This window comes from Diospyros lotus, chromosome 8 (assembly GCF_014633365.1).
Source record: "Diospyros lotus cultivar Yz01 chromosome 8, ASM1463336v1, whole genome shotgun sequence".
Taxonomy (NCBI): Eukaryota; Viridiplantae; Streptophyta; class Magnoliopsida; order Ericales; family Ebenaceae; genus Diospyros; species Diospyros lotus.
Window position 1 is genome coordinate 34,422,087 of NC_068345.1, and position 21,900 is coordinate 34,443,986.

At 34.1% G+C, this 21,900-nt stretch overlaps 3 protein-coding genes and 1 long non-coding RNA gene across 4 annotated transcripts; all 4 read right to left on the reverse strand.

Moving 5' to 3' along the window:
• Positions 1 to 9,479: 9,479 nt before the first annotated feature.
• LOC127808276 (uncharacterized) lies at positions 9,480 to 11,068 on the reverse strand. The gene is made up of 3 exons (XR_008024903.1): positions 10,776 to 11,068; positions 10,599 to 10,664; positions 9,480 to 9,955 (listed from the first exon to the last, which is right to left on the reverse strand). It is a non-coding gene; the product is annotated as an uncharacterized LOC127808276 (long non-coding RNA).
• Positions 11,069 to 11,692: 624 nt separating this feature from the next.
• LOC127808611 (L-type lectin-domain containing receptor kinase VIII.2-like) lies at positions 11,693 to 12,982 on the reverse strand. Its single transcript, XM_052347182.1, has 2 exons — positions 12,917 to 12,982; positions 11,693 to 12,193 (listed from the first exon to the last, which is right to left on the reverse strand). Exons 1-2 carry the CDS (start codon positions 12,980 to 12,982, stop codon positions 11,693 to 11,695), a joined length of 567 nt encoding a protein of 188 aa, XP_052203142.1.
• A 965-nt stretch (positions 12,983 to 13,947) lies between these two features.
• Positions 13,948 to 15,782, reverse strand: LOC127808962 (histone H3.3). Its single transcript, XM_052347716.1, has 5 exons — positions 15,619 to 15,782; positions 15,252 to 15,323; positions 15,069 to 15,145; positions 14,891 to 14,981; positions 13,948 to 14,290 (listed from the first exon to the last, which is right to left on the reverse strand). The coding sequence occupies exons 2-5, from the start codon at positions 15,321 to 15,323 to the stop codon at positions 14,120 to 14,122; spliced, it is 411 nt and encodes a 136-aa protein (XP_052203676.1). The 5' UTR covers positions 15,619 to 15,782; the 3' UTR covers positions 13,948 to 14,119.
• A 778-nt stretch (positions 15,783 to 16,560) lies between these two features.
• Positions 16,561 to 21,880, reverse strand: LOC127807551 (uncharacterized). Its single transcript, XM_052345495.1, has 8 exons — positions 21,718 to 21,880; positions 21,302 to 21,451; positions 19,564 to 19,740; positions 18,398 to 18,486; positions 18,246 to 18,310; positions 17,742 to 17,844; positions 17,269 to 17,379; positions 16,561 to 17,181 (listed from the first exon to the last, which is right to left on the reverse strand). The coding sequence occupies exons 1-8, from the start codon at positions 21,860 to 21,862 to the stop codon at positions 17,056 to 17,058; spliced, it is 966 nt and encodes a 321-aa protein (XP_052201455.1). The 5' UTR covers positions 21,863 to 21,880; the 3' UTR covers positions 16,561 to 17,055.
• Positions 21,881 to 21,900: the final 20 nt, after the last annotated feature.

The following is a 21,900-nucleotide window of genomic DNA, read 5'->3' on the forward strand; positions in this document are numbered from 1 at the left end:
TGACTAGGAAAAAACTTACAAACCTCCCAATATAATGGGCCCTCTAGCTTATACTAGGACAATTACAGTAATCGTGAAAATAAGAGTCTAAGAGTACAAACTCTTAATTACAAGCTCTCTCCAACTGATAAATTTAAGCTTACAATGAATGTAACAGTGTATACAAAGCCTCAGAAATGTAAATACAATGAGAGAAGATATTGATCGCTCGATGTAAAAATGAAAGCTCGGTGGTTGAAGATATTAAATGTTTTCCAACAGCCTTCAATCGGTTCTCCCAACCCATATTTATAGTAGATGGTAGATAGATCCAAAAATCCGACCGTTGTGGTGGTTGGGCGAGCATTAAATGAGCCAAAAACTAGCCGTTATAAGTTTCTGCAAAATATATAGTCGACAGAAGAAAATGCATAATTGACTATTTTTACAAGAAAAACAAAACATAGTCGACAGACAAGAAAGCATAGTCGACTATCTTCTAACACAAATTTTCCATAGTCGACAGACACAAAAACATAGTCGACAGATGCAAAAATATGAAGAGGATTTTGAATTTTATGAACAAAAATAGTCGACAGATAAAAAGCCATAGTCGACTATCCTTACCCGATAGTCGACAGATGCAAAAATAGTCGACAGATGCCTTAAATATTCGACAGATCAAATCAGCATAGTCGACTATCTTTATGCATAGTCGACTATTTTGAGGCATAGTCAACAGCATTAAACCACATAGTCGACTATCCATTTTGAAAAAATGAAAACTTAACAAATCCTCATTTCAATTCTTTTGAAAGCAAGTTGAGATTATCAAATATATATTTTGAAACAAATCACACTCAACCATACTCAATATTTCTTCTATAGGTTTTCATACCTTGCTTCAAAACTCATATATTAAAAATTCATTTTCTCATTCACAAAATCCATATAGTAGAGATTGATTTTCATATAGTCATTATCAAAACCACTATTTTATTATCCAAGAGTAAAATATCAATCTCCCCCTTTTTGATAATGACAAAACAAGTATGAAAATCAATGAATTCATCACTTTATCTCCCCCTTTTTGTCAAAATCAAAAAGATTAACTACGCCCCCTTTTTGGAATACACTGAGAGCATAAAAAAGAGACACCGCCTTAAACCAAATCTTTTCAATAGAACTGAATTGGAGATAAACATAACCAAGTAAAGATAGTTTTAAGAACTAGAGATAGCTCCCCCTTAAGATGACATTATTAATAAAAGAAAATTTGAGCACATGCCATATACATAAACCTTTCTCATGAGATGCCAAAACAAATTTCATACATATTGCATACTCATGATCACATCAGAGCCGATCTATATCTTTCCATATAATCACTCACATTTAAACAGTCAAAGCGCAAGATCAATTGCATAGCCATACATCATATTATAGGCATATACATCAAATGATCAATATAGGAGTGAAAAAAAAATCATTTCAAGCAAATAGAAATACTCTCTTTGAAAAAGACTCCCCCTTAAACTTATACGGGAGGTTTTAAGATATAGAGACATTTTTCATATAAAAATAGAATAGAAATTTGTCTCAATTCAAATGATTTTCGTAAGAGTAAAATATGACAATGATCATGTAGTGGCCCACTACTGGATAGTCCCGCTAGCATAGGATATCCGAAAGGAGGTCATCACAAGTGTGATATAGAACAATAACATACAACACCATAATACTATCCTTAGATAAACTCAGCGGAAGCTAACATAAAGGTTTACAACATCTTAGACCATAGTCTAAACAAAATGAAATACAAGGGCACTAACAAATTTTACAACATAAAATTTCCTCACACTTGCCCTCATCACAAATGCTAACATAGACCATCTAATTTGGAAGGTCTCTGTACACTTCTAACCCTGGGCTTTAGCCCCACTGGGCTCGCCCTTAACCACTGCTCTACTTGTACCTGGAATGACATGAGAGTAAACAAGGTGAGCCACAAGGCTCAGCAAGTGTATTTATAAAGCATGGAGATATAGAATCAAAGGCAGGGATAATCAAGATAGAATAAACAACTCTATGAGGAGATATTAGTATAACGCGACTCATAAGTTCTCGGTTTACATTAATTTCCCATGCCGTGATTATTACATATATTATGCACTCGTTCCCATGCTCATGCATATGCACCAATAGTAGGGAATTTTTTTTCTGCATAATTCTCAAGGCTCTCACGGCCTATATATATATATATCCATTCATGAATATACATGCATCAGGAAAATACATCAACAAATGATAACAATTTGAGCCACGCCTTCTGGGTTGATGGCCACCTCACCCGCGTCAAGCGCTCATAGGATATCCTTTCTCATCCACGGACTTAGCCGTCGAGCAAAATAATAGGTGCGCAAATCAGTATAATCATGCATCACATATGCATATCCCCATTTCATGTCAATCCTCAATGATTAAGAAAAATCTCAAATCATGCTTAACATGCACAATTACATAAATTAAAGTGTGCACTATCTTATGATCACAGGGTAAATTTTAATACATTTATTGACTCATACTTATAGAAATGCCCAAACCAATATTTACGGTATATTTTTACCCCAATGATAATCGCAAGGAATCAAAATTTATACATGCAAGAAACACTAAATCTTGCATGACACTAGACCCTAATGAATAAATGTCATTCCTTAAGAAATGTAGGGTGACACAAAACCCTGTTTAGATTTTTGCAATGTTCAACAAGAAAACGAATTAATATTGCAAGATTTATCGAAATAAGGAAAATAAAACCCTTTTATCCAACAATGAGGGTTATCAAGAATAATTCAAAAAAACAATGGAAGAACTATACAAAAATCAAAATTTTAAACGTAGGAAGGATAGACTACATATGAAGAGTTGAATAACAACATATTTCAGAAATTTCCAGATTTCAAGCATATTTTCAAAAATCCAATCTGGGCTCAATATTTGGTCAAATACCACAAACGATATACCAAATCAAAGCCTAATGAGTCTAGTTTCTGGAACATCAACTAGATTTGAAATCGGAAATAATCACAAGGAGATATTCCACAAAAACCGAAACAAGGCAGAATTTGTAACAGTAATTTACAGAATTCTACATAGAATTCAACAAGGTTGTTATGGGTACAAATCATAACCAAAAATTTCAAATCTTATACCGATTTAAAGCCCATGAAGTCTATTTTATAGAAAAAATAAATGGATCACAATTTGGATATAACCACAGAGCATTATACCCCAAAAACCGAAGCAAGAACAGATTATTCAAAAACAGAGCAGAAAATTTCCAGATTCTGGGCAAGAATTTACAAGGATACTGTAGGCTCAAAACATAGCCAAAAATTCTAAACAATTTACCAAATGAAGATTATCAAGTCTAGTTTATACAGAAACAAACGGATCTTGAATCGGATATAACCACAGAGAGTTATACCCTAAAGAGTACAACAAGGTCAGTTTACTCGAAAGCAGTAAAATTTCCAGATCTTAGCAGGGATTTACAAGGCTATAACATGATCAAATCTTAGTCAAAAAATTCGATTCTTGTGTCTAAAATGAAGCTTAAGATGTCTAGTTTACAACCCAACAAACGGATCTCAATTTGGATATAAACACAAGGAGTTATAGACCAAAGAACATAACATGGTCATTGAATCCGAGAATAAGAATTTAAGAGCAACAACTTAAAAATGAAGGAAACAAGCCTTCTAAGATGGAAACAAGGTTGAAGAACTTGCATTAAAATATAATCAAGAGAAGAAGAACTTACACAATCATAAGGAGAAGAAGAAGAAGAAGATCTTGAATTTGAAACAAGAAGGAAGGGAACTTGCCTTAGATGGTTGCAAATCTAAAGAGATGAAGACACCCCATTGAAATTGAAAATTCCATAGTCTCCACTTAAAGCTTCAATGAAGAAGAACAATAGAGGAAGAAGAGACAATCGGGAGAGGGAGAAGAAGAAGGGAACAAGAAAGTAAGAAGAAAGAAAAGGAGGAAAAAAAATGTGGGAGACTTGTCTCCCAACTCCTTTCAATCCATCTCCCTTTTAATTTTCTCTAATTTACCCTTCATACTAACACACACAATTCACATATCTCTTACCCATTTTGGTCATTTTACCATTTTCTTAATCTTTTTTTCTTTTTAATTAAGATACCATTCTCTATGCCCATAGCCCAAGCCCAAGTCAAAATATATGGCCCAATCCAATTAAGGCCCAATGGACTTTTCTTGAGATTTGGGTTCAACCCAATTCATTTACACTTAAGATTTAATTATTTATCAATGGTCTAATTCAAATAAGGCCCAAACCCATTTAGCCCACAACTTTGAGACTTTTTCACACCAAATATTATTTTCATTAATTTACCCCCATTACCAACTCATATAATATTTTTAACAATTAATTAATAAAGGCAACAACTCTAATGTGCAAACTAAAATACCCATAACACCTAGACCCACTAACGGGTCGTTACAGATCATAAATTTGAGGAATGAACCACATGCACTCATATATATATATATATATATGTTCAAAGAATAAGTGGTCATCAAAAAACATAAATCTAAACAAGTTATGGCAGATTTAATGCGAGACATGTTAAGGATAGGCTTTAAGAGCATACATTTGTCTTTTGATAATCTTAGCCATACTTGTAATCACATAGGATCATTACATATAGATAACTTCAAGAAGCAAGATGATCCTTTAGCAAATAAAGCATGATTTCATATTCAAGCACTCATTTGTCACACAAATATAATCAAGCTATTTCATACAAGAAAAATAGCATTATAAATGATTCAAGACATGAATACTATATGCCATCAAGAATATATCATTCATCAATTTTTTTTTTAAAGAGTTTTTGCCACTGTTAAGAATAAAGCATGTACTATCAAAAAAACATGAAAATATGGAATATTTGGTTTATAACTCATAAGGGTTTTCTTTAAGATAGGCTTTATAGAAATCCTATTCAACATATAGCATGAGGTGTTAATGGCTTAGACTAAAAAGGAATTTTGTCACATAGCACAACTCTAGCCATTTATTGTAAAGATCTATTTTTCTTTTCAACTACCTCATTTTGTTCTAGCACTAGAAAATTATAACCAATATCATTTTTCTTCACAATAGTGCTTGAATTGTTCATTTCAAAATATCTCCATGTTCACTTTCTAATTTTTGAAATACACATACTTTTATCTTTTGAAAATATTTCAAATGGGCTAAATGTTTCACTCTTAGATATAAGAAATATTATCAGGTGAACCTAGAGTAATCAAGGCTATAACATGATCAAATCTTAGTCAAAAAATTCGATTCTTGTGTCTAAAATGAAGCTTAAGATGTCTAGTTTACAACCCAACAAACGGATCTCAATTTGGATATAAACACAAGGAGTTATAGACCAAAGAACATAACATGGTCATTGAATCCGAGAATAAGAATTTAAGAGCAACAACTTAAAAATGAAGGAAACAAGCCTTCTAAGATGGAAACAAGGTTGAAGAACTTGCATTAAAATATAATCAAGAGAAGAAGAACTTACACAATCATAAGGAGAAGAAGAAGAAGAAGATCTTGAATTTGAAACAAGAAGGAAGGGAACTTGCCTTAGATGGTTGCAAATCTAAAGAGATGAAGACACCCCATTGAAATTGAAAATTCCATAGTCTCCACTTAAAGCTTCAATGAAGAAGAACAATAGAGGAAGAAGAGACAATCGGGAGAGGGAGAAGAAGAAGGGAACAAGAAAGTAAGAAGAAAGAAAAGGAGGAAAAAAAATGTGGGAGACTTGTCTCCCAACTCCTTTCAATCCATCTCCCTTTTAATTTTCTCTAATTTACCCTTCATACTAACACACACAATTCACATATCTCTTACCCATTTTGGTCATTTTACCATTTTCTTAATCTTTTTTTCTTTTTAATTAAGATACCATTCTCTATGCCCATAGCCCAAGCCCAAGTCAAAATATATGGCCCAATCCAATTAAGGCCCAATGGACTTTTCTTGAGATTTGGGTTCAACCCAATTCATTTACACTTAAGATTTAATTATTTATCAATGGTCTAATTCAAATAAGGCCCAAACCCATTTAGCCCACAACTTTGAGACTTTTTCACACCAAATATTATTTTCATTAATTTACCCCCATTACCAACTCATATAATATTTTTAACAATTAATTAATAAAGGCAACAACTCTAATGTGCAAACTAAAATACCCATAACACCTAGACCCACTAACGGGTCGTTACAGATCATAAATTTGAGGAATGAACCACATGCACTCATATATATATATATATATATGTTCAAAGAATAAGTGGTCATCAAAAAACATAAATCTAAACAAGTTATGGCAGATTTAATGCGAGACATGTTAAGGATAGGCTTTAAGAGCATACATTTGTCTTTTGATAATCTTAGCCATACTTGTAATCACATAGGATCATTACATATAGATAACTTCAAGAAGCAAGATGATCCTTTAGCAAATAAAGCATGATTTCATATTCAAGCACTCATTTGTCACACAAATATAATCAAGCTATTTCATACAAGAAAAATAGCATTATAAATGATTCAAGACATGAATACTATATGCCATCAAGAATATATCATTCATCAATTTTTTTTTTAAAGAGTTTTTGCCACTGTTAAGAATAAAGCATGTACTATCAAAAAAACATGAAAATATGGAATATTTGGTTTATAACTCATAAGGGTTTTCTTTAAGATAGGCTTTATAGAAATCCTATTCAACATATAGCATGAGGTGTTAATGGCTTAGACTAAAAAGGAATTTTGTCACATAGCACAACTCTAGCCATTTATTGTAAAGATCTATTTTTCTTTTCAACTACCTCATTTTGTTCTAGCACTAGAAAATTATAACCAATATCATTTTTCTTCACAATAGTGCTTGAATTGTTCATTTCAAAATATCTCCATGTTCACTTTCTAATTTTTGAAATACACATACTTTTATCTTTTGAAAATATTTCAAATGGGCTAAATGTTTCACTCTTAGATATAAGAAATATTATCAGGTGAACCTAGAGTAATCATTCATAATAAATAGCACATATTATTTTTCACCTAAGTTTAGAGTTCTCATAGGACCACAAATATCTAAATAAAGTGAAGTTAGAGACCTAGAGATTGTGACTCTGTTGTTAGGCTTAAATAACATATTTATTTGTTAGCCTTTCATGCATGCCTCACAAATATTTTTCATATTTAAGCTTTAGGCAATTTCTCAACAAGATCATGTTTGGATAGATTATAGAAGCATATTCATATTTGCATGACTTAGTTCATTATGCCATAGATAAATAGATGGGAGATGAATGATACTAGGCATTTCTTTTATACTAGATGAGAATAAGTCTATGTACAATTTCTATCATGTTTTCTATGATCTTCATTTCATTTGCTTTGTGACAAGATACTTCACATGAATTAGCATTAAAGCCTACTTATATCTCTTATCACATAATTGACTTATGCTAATTAGGAACATCTATCGAGGAAGCATTTTCAAGCATATATCAATAAACTTCATTTTGCCTTTACTCATAAGCATATATCACAACACTACAATTCTCCTTTATTAATTAAGATCTTCAACAAAATCATAGAGGCAAACTTATAACTCAAGATCATCAAAACTTATAAACACGGAGAGTTTAGGGAAAGAAATATACCACCAAGGATGAAATTTAAATATCTCTTACTCTTGGTTGATAAAATGAGAATCTATTGGAGTTGATTTTCTCCTTCATCCCCTTTTTCTCTTCATGCTTGATACATCCATACAAATTTTACTTTGAGATTCATTTAGATGACAAGCAACCTGTAAAAATGACTATCCACAAGCCTTTGGTGCCCAAGCCACTTTGGGTTCACCATTGTTAGCATAGAGCTTCTCTTTAGGAACCCAAATTTGTTTAAGCTTATGTGGGTTATTTCTTACAAAACCTTTGTCTCTAAAATGATACCAATAGCTAGGATGTGAAGCAAAAGATTTTTGTTTCCTTTTTATGAAAATTGTTTGCTTCTTGTCCTTATGCACATTCATCTTAAAATGAGATTTTTTAGGTATCAAAACATGCTTGGATTCTTGGGGTTTAATATGAGAAATATTAGACAGCTTAGTTCCCTTAGGAATCCATTTCAAATTAGGACCACTAGATGATTTCCTTTTAAAAGGACAACAAAATGCAATGTGGCCTTTCTTGCAACAGTAAAAACACTTAACATCATGAGAGGTGTGACAAGATGAGCTTTTGACATTAGCTCCTTGACTATGAAAGTTTTGAACACCTTTGTTATGATCACAAGAATTTGAAATATCTTCTTTTAAAATGGATTTCTCATTTAATGCACTGTTCGAGGATTTCAATTCAAACTCTTCCAAAAAAATTTTCTTCGAAAATTCTTTATTGGAAGCAAGCAAATATTCATTCTTTGATCTCAAAACTTCCAATTCATTTGATAATAAATCTAATTTCTTTTGACGAGATTTGTTCTTTGAGCAAAGTTTTTCAAAATTGACATATAATTCATTTAAAGCATTCAACAACCCTTTATTTGTAAAAGGATCATGGTCATTATTTTTAGCATTCAAAGAACTAGACTCATGATCATTTTCACTATCACCACAATCATCAAAATCGACAGTAGAAGTCGAGGTTACCTCCTCTTCTTCATTTAACATGAGGCACATGTTTGAGCATTCTTCACTAGAGGTATCAGAACTTTCTTTCTCCTCTATTTGTTGATGATTCAATGGATTTTTAACCTGTAAATTTTCATCAACATGCTCACAAGATTTGTCAGAGAGATACAATGAATCAAGAGTACTCAATATCTCTTTAGCACTAGAGCACTTAGAAATTTTAACATAAATATCATCACTTAGGGCATGCTATAAAATATGCATAGCTCTAATATTTAAAGAAAAATACATTTTATCATGATCATCCCATTCCATCTTTGGTTTTAAAACAAAACCCCTTTTCACAATATACCACAGATAACAATCAATGGATGTCATGAATACACAAATTCTTTTTCTCCAAAAATCATAGAATGAGCCATCAAAATAAGGTGCCACATTAATAGGATAACCTTCCTTAAGAGCTATGGATCTCTCCTTAGGTTGTTAGACCTTGAATTAAGGAGTTAGGCTCTGATACCAATTGTTAGAACGGGAGGTGCTATGGCACACACCAAGAGGGGGGTGAATTGGTTATATAAAAAAAATTCTTTTGAGAAACAAAGATATCAACCGTGTAAAAACAATCTTGTCTTGTGAAAAGTAAATATGAAATCTGATGAATGAATTAAGTAGGGATAAAAATGCTAACATGAACAAATAAAAACAGGAAGCACAGAAGACAAAAGATTTATAGTGGTTCGGCTTTCCAAGCCTAGTCCACTACCTTAGCTACCCACTAAGGATTTTCAAGCAAATTCACTATCAACCCCCTACTCAACCCGAGTAGGTCCTCTAGTCCGTGACTAGGAAAAAACTTACAAACCTCCCAATATAATGGGCCCTCTAGCTTACGCTAGGACAATTACAGTAATCGTGAAAATAAGAGTCTAAGAGTACAGACTGTTAGTTACAAGCTCTCTCCAATTGATAAATTTAGGCTTACAATGAATGTAACGGTGTATACAAAGCCTTAGAAATGTAAATACAATGAGAGAAGATATTGATCGCTCGATGTAAAAATGAAAGCTCGGTGGTTGAATATATTAAATGTTTTCCAACAACCTTCAATCGGTTCTCCCAACCCATATTTATAGTAGATGGTAGATAGATCCAAAAATCCGACCGTTGTGGTGGTTGGGCGAGCATTAAATGAGCCAAAAACTAGCTGTTATAAGTTTCTGCAAAAGATATAGTTGACAGAAGAAAATGCATAGTTGACTATTTTTACAAGAAAAACAAAACATAGTCGTCAGACAAGAAAGCATAGTCGACTATCTTCTAACACAAATTTTTCATAGTCGACAGACACATAAACATAGTCGACAGATGCAAAAATATGAAGAGGATTTTGAATTTTATGAACAAAAATAGTCGATAGATGAAAAGCCATAGTCGACTATCCTTACCCGATAGTTGACAGATCAATTCAGCATAGTCGACTATCCTTATGCATAGTCGACTATCCTTAAAACATAGTCGACTATTTTGAGGCATAGTCAACAGCATTAAACCACATAGTCGACTATCCATTTTGAAAAAATGAAAACTTAACAAATCCTCATTTCAATTCTTTTGAAAGCAAGTTGAGATTATCAAATATATATTTTGAAACAAATCACACTCAATCATACTCAATATTTCTTCTATAGGTTTTCATACCTTGCTTCAAAACTCATATATTAAAAATTCATTTTCTCATCCACAAAATCCATATAGTAGAGATTGATTTTCATATAGTCATTATCAAAACCACTATTTTATTATCCAAGAGTAAAATATCAATCGCAAGAGAGAAAGTCTCCCCCAAAAGCTTCGCGGTACCTGGTAAGATGAGCATTCCTCACTGAACCAGCAAGAAAGCATGCCTCCGCAATTAGGAAGAACAACCTGTGATTGGTACATTGTACGTTTAAGAATTGTTTTCAGGTAGATACATATTGAACCCACATTTCAAACATAATTTGCCAAAATGTAGGTTTCTTTCAAAGCAATTCTAACCTGCACATAAGAGATTCAACTCTTACATATAGAAACCTATTGAAGTGTTTCGTAGTTCATATCCCGGGTATCCATGTCAATGTGGGAACGTACCAGCAGATTATGAAGAAAATAATTGCCCACGCCCTTGCACCTACAGGTCTCAAAGCCTTCCCACAATAGAAGCATTTCCTTGCCACCATTACAAGGACTTAACTTACCATGAGGAACAAGAACGCACCAACACCATACCCGGTTGCAATATCCGAGTCATAGACACAATAATTATAGTCATTTTCATTGTCTGTTTTGATCGTGGCCTGCAAATGAAAATATGGTAATAAAGTTACATCACTAGGAACACTCAGAACTTCCATATATCAAGCACAAACAAACAATAAGTTCTAATTGCACAACCATCAAGAGACTTCAACAAATAATTTCTAAGTTAAAGTAACGTTCTTTAATTCAACTGAATCACAAATTTAGATTGAATCTAAATCCATGTAATCAAGCAAGAACTTGATACTTTAGCTGATCAACTCTGGACCTTAAAGTATTTGTTCAACCAAAATAGTAAACACCTAAAGACTAGTGAATAATTTTACCTAGTTAAGTAGAGATTTTTCATCCACTAATCACTAATGAAAGGAAAAGAGAATGTAGACTTAAACTTTCTTTTCTTTTGTTCTGTATTTTCATGGCGGTCCAAGAGGCGGTGTGGGGGCGGGCTTCGGCGAATACTCCTCTGGCACCACGAGCAACCTATTCCCAAACACGGTCCATATAAACATTACAACAAATAGCCCCAAAACCCCACATCTAGTCTCGAAGATCAGCGCAGCCAGGACTCTCGATAGGCAGTTGCACCTCTTAGGCAGGGGCAAGGCCTTCATCTTCTTCGAGAAAGCCTTGGGATCCAGAGGTTGCGAATGCATCTAGTGGGGCACAACCTTAAGCTCAAAGCTCCATGAATGCACATTACAGCTCTGGGATGAATTCCCATTTGACGAGCTTAAACCTATAAACGCCTCATCTTCCTTCCACATCCTAGACAAATCAATTGAGCAAGAAACCAAAGGATCGATGGGCTTCATTCCCCCTAATTTAGCTAGCCTAATCTCTAGCCGCTTTGAACCCGCCTCGTAATCGATCCAAGATTGGAATTTCTCACCACTATTCAGAACCAAATTGATAGAAGAAGCGTTGCCCACTTTAACCAAAACTACACTATTGACATCAACTCCAACATGGTTTCCATTCACATCACCAAATTCATCATCTATAAATGTATCGAATTCAACAGCAAGAGTCCTAAATTTCTTCTTACTTAGCAGTCCAAAGGGGTCGCCGTCGAACACGTCCAGAGGGAACCCAATGGGAACCAGAACAAAGACGTCGTTTTCCCAGGGTTTCCGTCCACCACCTTGATGGGTTTCCTGTAAAAGACTCGTCTAGAACTAAAACTAGAAGACCTAGTAATTTCCACATTGATGGGGCCGAACGATGCGAGCGGCTGGTGGGGGGTCGATGGTGGTTTGAGAGGTAGTGTGGGGGCGGGCGACGGTGAGTGGGGTCGGACGGTGCGAGCGACAGAGGGAAAGGCATGGCGGACAATGCTCGCGGTAGGGGGGGCGATGGCGGGAGGTGCTCGCGGCGGTGGGGGGCATGAAAGCGGTGCTCGTCGGGTTAGTCGGGCAAGCGGAGGGGGCCGACGACCGATTCTCTTAGCGACGATGGATTTGAGGGAGAGACGGTGAAAGAGACATAGACACGTAATTATGCTTGAAATTTTGAGAATAATTTCTTAATAATATTTTATTTAATAAATTTAATTATTTAATAAATTAAAATTATTTAATATTAATATATTATTAAGAAATATATACATTTTAAAAGGTGAATGTTGTAACATATTTTTTGTTATAAAAATAAAATATGAATAAATAAATAAATAAATTATCTCATTTTTTCCATGTTTTGATTGTTTAGACTGAAAACAATCAAAATAATTTTTTGTTGTTTTGAGTTTTTTTTATAAATTTTTTTCTTATTTTTAAAAATATATTTTGAAAACAATAAAATAAATATATTTTTACTATTTTAAAAAAATAAAAATTAAAAATAATCTAAAAACGAGCCTAGGACTTCTCAACTCACACTCTCTTTGGCATTTTCTTTGATGTCTCCAACATCTTCTTTGATATCTCTTTCTCCTCTCTTTTCATCCTTAATTGCATCCCTAATTTGGCTAATTTGTCATTCTTTATATATAAATGATATTTTATATTTGATTGTGTATAACTAAAATTTCAATTATATAAGCAAGATTTTGAATGCTATGCTTAAAAATATAAAATTTTAATTATTAAATTAATTAAAAATACAAATTTTCAATTGTATATGTAATATTTTGATTATATTGATACTTAAGATTATCCTATATTTTATTGTATATATAAAACTTTCATTGTATTAATAAATCAATTTTAACATATATTGATGTTTTTTACTGAGTTGTTATAAAAAAATTATAAAATAATCTTAAGAGATTGTAAACATACACATAAATAATATGTAAATTTAAAATTTTATTTCAGAATTATTAATTGAGACAGTTTCATAATAAAAAAGAATCAAGATTTTAATTTTAAGTAGATTTTTTAATTTTAGATCAACATTAAATAAAGTTTTGTTACATTTTAAGTTAATTGAAAGTTGAGAATATAAAAAATATTAAAAAGTGAATATAATATCAAACTTTCAGTAAATATATATTCAATTAAAATAATAATTTTAGATAAAAATTTATTAACATAATAATATTATAGATTTCATCTTGTTTTTCTCTAATATTTTAAGATACATAAAATATTACATAATAATAAAATTCCACAACATGGACGGAGAAAGAGAGCATCCTCCTTTCGGTTACTTATAAAGCCTTTTTGATGCGAGTAATACTATTTATTTAAATTAAAAATTCATTTTTAATTTAAATAAATAACATTATTTTTTTTATGCTTCCAATCCAACGCTAAACAAGTCCTAATAAATTTTTTTCCCAGCCTTAGAGAGAGAGAGAGAGAGAGTCTGCCACAAGACACGTGGCATGCCCCCTCCCCCCCGCCCGCTGCACTAGTAAGACGGTGGACCAAGTCCAGCGTAGAACTTCTCAAGGCTCACAATACTCTACATCTAAATCGGTAACCATTGCATCGAACTTGTAGTTTCTACCAGTCATCCAGGGGAAAAAAAAAAAAGAAACCTCTGTTTTTAACAAAGAGAAATGCTTAAAGCTTCTTGAGTTTCTATCACTAAGAACTATTAACTTGGCCGATCAGGGAATCAATATCCATGAGAAACTAAGCCCTCTCACCCCTAATTCTCCTTGCGAGCTGAATGTCTTTAGGCATGATAGTGACACGCTTTGCATGAATTGCACAGAGATTGGTATCTTCAAATAACCCCACAAGGTACGCCTCAGCTGCCTCCTGTAGTGCCAGGACTGCATGGCTCTGGAACCTCAGGTCAGTCTGCAGCCAAATAACATTTCTCAAGTAATTTCTAATCAGTTACCCCACAGGCAATTCCAACATAATAATCTTGAAATGCAGTTTTTTTTTCCCTAACACATCAAACCCAAATTTTATTAGGAGAAGCATATAGTTCTGAAATATTTTGGTTCACTAATGAAGCAAACTGATGAAAAGGGAATCCCTTTGGCTATCCGCTGCTACTCCCATGTATACCATTTAGAGCCAGTGTAAACCCCACATAAAGGAGGGAGCATTACGTAACTGGCAGTTAGTGTAAAGCTCGTCAAATTTAACACTCACTTATTGGGACTAAGGTTTGCCATGTGGTGGTTCTGAGGGGAGGAGGGGGTTGACAAAGAACACCACAAACCCAATTTCTCAGCCAACACAAAGCTACCATTCCAACTTCAGACGCCAAAAATTCTACAATTAAAGCTCCAGCGTCCTCCCCTCATCAACCTGTGCAGGTTGATTATGCTTACTAAATTTGAACTTTGAAGACGAGGGACCATAAAACTTTGTGTGTTGTTAACCCAACAGCAACAAGCCTTAATCTGACTAGTGTGTTGATAGCCCAAAAAAGGGAAAAAAGATAACCTTAAAGTCCTGAGCAATCTCACGAACAAGCCTCTGAAATGGAAGCTTCCTTATCAGGAGTTCAGTACTCTTCTGGTACTTGCGAATTTCACTGCATTGCACATCACAAAAATTCAGAAACTAGTTGAACACCCAGAATCAAATTCAATGCACAACAAACGGAGGCAGCATCACAAACCGTAGAGCAACGGTTCCAGGTCGGTATCTGTGAGGCTTCTTCACCCCCCCAGTAGTTGGGGCAGATTTGCGAGCAGCCTGAGGACACCAATCATCAAAAGTAGAAACAATAACGAACAATAGAACCTAATTAGAGAATACCGAGCAATGCATTCAACTATCAAGAAACAAAAATAGAACGAACCTTGGTGGCAAGCTGCTTTCTTGGAGCCTTGCCCCCGGTGGATTTGCGAGCGGTTTGCTTCGTACGAGCCATCTGACAAAATCCAATACCACATAAGCCACCAATCAATCAATTAATCATGTATAAACCATTTCCCCCTGATTTTACCCTAAAAGTCCAATAGAAAATCCTAACAATCTAAAATCTCGAAGTGCTAGGGTTTCCAGAACTCATATTCAAAGCTGCTCAAGCCGATACACAAAACCCTAACGCTAGACGTACACCAAAGAAAAATACAATATCTTTTTAACTCCATATAGAAAAAAGAATTGAAAAATTGAAGATCAAATCTATATACAGAATAAATCAACGAGAAGAAGATCCATACCCGGCTATGTTTGGCGTAAATCCGAGCAAGAAAGGGAGAACAATTTTCCCAAGAAACAAACAGCAAAAGCAATTCCTCTCCCGAGCACGGGGGATGAGAACTGTGGTTTGACGTAATTTATAGCACGCGTGTGTTGAAGGTTAAGTAGATGTGATTTGGATAGAGTTTCAACTTTACTGGTCAGAACGAAATCCCACGGCAGAGATCAGTGATGGATTTGACGGTTGTGATTTGCTCCGACGCGGATGCTGACAATTAAAGAAGCGCTTCCTATTGGTCCACCTCATCGGACGTAAATATTTGTTGAAAAGTATTTATTTATTTCAAAAGTCCATTTAAATTCTAAATTCAAATAATTCTATTCTACGCTATAAAAGTAATATATAAAAAATATTTTAAATTTTTATTATTTTTAATATATTTATTAAATTTATTTATCAACCTTTAAAAAAAAAATTATGTAACTTTTTATTAATATTTTTCATATATGATTATCTTTTTTCTTGTAGATAAATATATTTTAAATTTTACATATAAAAAAAATAAAACATATATCTTCCAATGTATTTCAAAAACTTTAAAATGATTCTCTTAACTGTTTCATATCTTGATCCGAAAAATATTTTAATTTTATATTGATATAACTTTATTTTACTTATTTTAACAAATATTTCCTTATTATACATGAAAAATCAAACATAATTAGCATCATCATGTTATAATATTTTTTATTTTTATTATTTTTTTCAAAAATAAAGTAATAAAAATTTTAAAATTATGATGCTATCATTTATATTCTTAATAATGAAATAATAACTATCATTTTACTCTAAATATATAGACAGATTATACCAATAAATTATTATTTACGATCAATCTCAAATTCAAAATTAAAAAAAAAAAAAAGAGAGAGAGATTTCGTTAAGTAATGGACGACCATCCTAGACTTAATGAATCAATCTATATGAATAGAGGAAGGGCTTCTTAGCACTTAGCAAAGTTCAAAAGGAAATTAGGTGAAGGGGGCCAAGGGGAAAGTGGCCATAGTTCCCTGTGCATATGCACTTGCTAGTTTGATGCAAGCTATCATGATATACATATGGTACAAGAGGCCTACAAAACCTTGCCTTATGCTACCAAGATGGCAATCTCAGATTGACCAGATACAGTGATGTAAATGCATCTTCAAATAGAGAAGAACGCATTCCTTGTGACAGAAGAGCTGTTAATAGCTTATGCAAGCAAGCATATATTGATCCTTGCCATCACTTCACCGAATGTCCACAGCCTCTCCAGACATTGGCTAGTTGGCATCTCTAAGCGAAGGCCGCTATAAATTGTCACAGAAATTAGCAGAATATCTACAAGTTATCTTATTGCCATGAAAACATGTTTTCTTATTCTTAACATTTCATACAAACGGCTACTGTTGACAGCTCAAGCCGGCGCATCGTCGCAGGACGGTACCATCTCAACGACACGAACAGGATCTCCTACCTTGATCATCTTTCCCTTCCCTCCCGTAAAGGAGTCCTTACAGACTAAATTTTGTCCAAAGTAAACCTGCCAAACCAATTAGAATGTAAATTTACTAATTCCTGCGAATGAATGAAAGAATAATGTACGTGAATTTCTAGATTTAGATCCCACCTTGCCCTGGTGTTTTCTGGTTGGCCGCAAAACTTTATCTGAACGGAATGTCATAAGAGTTTTGGTTGGCTCAGAGCCAGCAATTGCAGTTTCTTGATTAATTGTGGGCACCTGAAAAGATTATGATCAAATTCTTATGAACAATGAAGCTTTTAAATCATTTGTAAGAAATTCCACAGAGCCACATCTTGCCAAGCAGTTTATTCTAGTAGAGTGTAGCATGCTTAGCTCACTTAACAAAAAGGATCAGTCCACATTAACCAAAACTAGGCTACCAGGTTCCAGAGAATGGACATTTCGGGAAGTTTAGACAAATGTACTTATAGTACCAAAAGTAGAGTTATAACAACATATCAAGAATTAATCCCACCAGGTGGGATCCATTATGTGAATTCTAGCTTGCCATTCAACTACCAACAGTATCAGAAATATGCTAAAGAAAATGTCAGTTCTCATTTATTCAAGGAAATCACCTTGCAGCGGGAGCATAGCTTGACACCCTGAAATGTGAACTTGTTTATCTTAATCTCCTTCCACAAGTCCTCAGAAAATGGTTCACAGCCACCAACAAGGATACTGTTACATTCAGGTAAGAGGTGGTGAAGAGGTCAAGCAAAATTTAACCAAGACTGTAAAAAGAGTAACCCATAAATTGATAACATGTATGAAGAGGACCATAAGGTAAAAAGAGAAGAAAGGTCTTAACTGCAGTACAGAAAAGGATGTGTAATTACGTATATCTATTTAATTATCAAAATGGCAATGCTTCCTTTTCATAATCACTTTCTGTTGCTAACAAGATGCCTTAGACATCAAGCATACTCAGGACTTCCATTTCCAAAGGAAAGATCTATCCTTGTTCTGGGTTTGGATTGACAAGGTCCTTGAGAATCCTACTTAATGCAATAAAGCAGCTTGTTGTGCATGCTGCTGGAAACAAAATTAAAATGAAACAATGAGATGTTCCAGAGGTATACTTGGGTCTGAAACGGTTGATAGGTATGGGCTCCTTTAGAAGCTTATTCAGAGCATCCAATGAACTCTGTAGAAGATAAACATGTCAGTACCATGTAGGAAATTTTATTCAAAGGAAGGAATTACTTGAAAGCAACACTGTAATGTATCTAACCTGCGATAGTAGCATGAATGGATACCCATCAGAAAATGTAACTTTGTATCCACAAGCATAATTAGGGTCCACAGCCCTGTTCTCAGTTGCTGGGTAACAAACAAACCAGTGAGTTTAATTTATTAGTTTTTTTAGTTGCACGGACCATGCTGCAAGAATAAAACCAACTGCTAGAGTTCATTATATTGCACTAGTCATTTAACTTTGAGGACTGACATAGTAATTAGATTTGGGAAAGGTAAGCTTCTTGGATTGATGCTAAGAGATGGGGAAGATGGGCTTGGGCAAGAGGCTTCACTCCAATAATTCTGCATCAATAAATGTTGAAAATCTATGGGAATGACAGCGGAAAGTAGTAGCTATATATGGAGATAGATGAATATAACCTCTTCGATGTGCTGAAGGGATTACTTCTGAATACAATATCTCAAGCTCGGGTGGAGAAGGAGAGTTACGTTAACTAACCAGCAGCTAGCGTTAACAATTATCAAATTCTTTTAACATGAATTCTAGACAAAATATTATTTCCTCTGGGCATAAACCTCTAAGAAACACACAACAGTACTTAAAAGTACAGTGAAAAAATGGGCTCAGAACCACTGCAGGAGCTTCAGCAGTTGAAGCATTCCGGTTGTCTCTCAAAACCCGTGTGTGTGTGTGTGTGTGTGTGAGAGAGAGAGAGAGAGAGAGAGGAGGCAGTATGTGTACGACAAAGAACAGTTTCTGCACAACACTAAAATTATGATTTTTGATAACGAATAAAAATTGAATATTTGGAAGAGGTTGAGCTCTCTCTTTCTCTCTCTCTCTCGTTCTTTTTTCTACCCATTTCTTATCTCCTCTTCTACTCTGGACTGTAACAATATATTAATATGGTTACCTTCAAGTGGGAAAAGGTGCTGGCAAACAGAGTGCCCTAGAGATTTTTCAAAAATTTGTTCCTACTACATGCTTGTGACCGTTTCTTCAAAAGAAAAGCAAGGGTGCTGGTTTTTACAAAAGCAAAAAAGGCATTACTGTCAATATATTGCATATTGAATCAACTTGTCTAGTTGTTAGCAAAAACATATGTCCCACATATATACAAAATCAACTATCTATAAATTGAATTTCCAATCACTTGATGATTAGTAAGGATTATAATTACTGTTTAGACAGAGCATTACCTTCATTAAAACGCACCAGCTGACTAGGTTTTCCAAGATAATTTGAGAACCATTTTGATGCTTCTTCCCCCTCATCAAAGGCTGAACCAGACCACTCCCACACAGAGACACCACAAGAAATATCACCAGGTCTTCTCAATGGTACCTTTAGCTCATCCATGCCAGGAGCTCTTATAACTGTACAGTAAGTCAATAAGACGCGCAATAAAATAACATCTATGAACCTATGTTCCATGGTAAGATATTTTAATAAGGAAAAAAAAATTAATACAAAAGAACAAGAAGCAATTCATTTAAATCTGAAAACCCAGAGGACAATGGAAAGTGTGACTTTTACAAACCCCTGATGGTGTTGCAAAAGTATCAGAAGCCACATACTGGTGCTTGCCACACTGTTATTGATGGGAAAACAGCCTTTATAAAGGCCAAAGCCAATATCTAAGGCCATGTACAAAACTTTAGAATGATACATTACCATCAGCACCAAGTCGCTTCTCAATGGATGTGCAGGATAATGCATGATAAAGCTTTAAAAAGGACAAAGTATATACTTCCATTGGTCATTTTTCATGTTTGCATCCTTATGCCAGATCCTTATATCATGGTAAGACTATGGTAATAGAGCATATAGTTTGATGGCATTCTCAATTAAACAGAGAATTGGGTTCAATAGGCTGAGCTTTAGTTTTGGGAATCAGATAATTCACATCTAAATGCTAATTGGAACTTAAAGATTATGAAACTTTTTAATAGATTAGAAAGAAATGTAAATCTGTTGATTCGTGTATTGCAAGCCAAGGGAGAAATACTACCGATAGACTTAAAATTCCAAATCAAATCTTCAGACAAAGAAAAAACAGCAATTAGTTGTTCTGTTTGAAATTATGTATAGCTAAGGTAATCTGATACATGGTAGAGACTCAGGAATAACAAAGGCCCATTCTGTGACAAAACCTTAGCAGTGAAAACTCTACATGCTAAGACAACCAATTTCACACCAAGAAAGTATCAAATCCATGCTCTGATAGAGAAATTAGGGGTTGTTTAGTAGTGGAAAATGATTTCCAGTTTCCTATATATAATTTTCTATAAATCTCTAGTTTTCATTTTCTATAGAAAATTTTAAAAATGAGTTCAAATGTCAGAAATACAGAAAATTAATTTCTATTCTAGAAAATTTGAACATATGTTTAAAAAAAGGAGACATGCTTTAATTTTTTTGTCTTTTTTTTTTGTAACTTTGTGTTAGAGAAGGAAATGGAGACGATTTGAGAATTTTTTTTGGTAAATACTGTTTTCCAAATCTCTAAATTAGCAAGGAAAACTTAGAAAACTCATTTTAAGAGGTTTCGAGTTCAGTTCAATTTTGGAAAAGTGTAGTTTCCCAGTCTCAGTTTTCCATTTGGAATTTTTTTTTTTATATATAAATAAATTTTCTAATTTTCCTTTTTTTTTTCTGAAGAAATTCTCTTGGAAAACTGAGGTTTTTTATTTATCCTCACAGCTACTACGGTAGCAGAAAAATTTGGTGCCCCAAGCTAAAGAGTTGCTGCAATGTGTTAGTGGTAAGGTTAAATTCTTGTATAATTTTTCTTGGTCAGAATATCTTTAGATTAGGTGTCATATTAGTGTGGGACACCAAAATTTACAAAATAAATCCTATTTCGGGTTCCATATGGCAGTCTATCAACACACGAAAAGAAGAGCGTCAGCAAGCTGAAATGTGATAGATTTTTACCTAAACACGAGCTCTTAGTAGGTTCCCAATCTTCCGAGAACGCCTCCATTGGCAACTCTACTCGAACCAGAGCAAGCTTAGGTTCAACTCGCTGAGTATACGCCCTACCTTTCCCATTTACAATCAACCATTGCCGATCCCACCGAAATCCTGTCATCGAAACACACCGAAAGACTCAATTGCGTATACAATTAGAAACACCTTATCAGTTTGTTACTTCGCCACACCAATTGTTACGTGTGAATAGATTCACCAAACCATAAACAAACAAAATCCTGAGGAAAGGAAACAATTACAAGAATAGAACCATGCAATAGACAGGAAGAGGTAAATGAAAATCCTAAGAAAGAGAAAGACGAAAACATAAAACTAAGTTAAAAGAAGTGGGTGTTGCCGGCCGGGTGAAAAAACTGTACCGGTGAGAGTGATTGGAGCTTGAGAAACAGAAATTCCACGACACGATTTTATGGGGTATATGAAGATTGATCTCACTTCAGCTCCGACTAAGGCATCAGCCATTGCTCTCTCTCTCTCTCTCTCTCTAGAATTTTCAGTATGCATGATGATCGTTTCATTATCTTGCGTGTGTGTATATATAT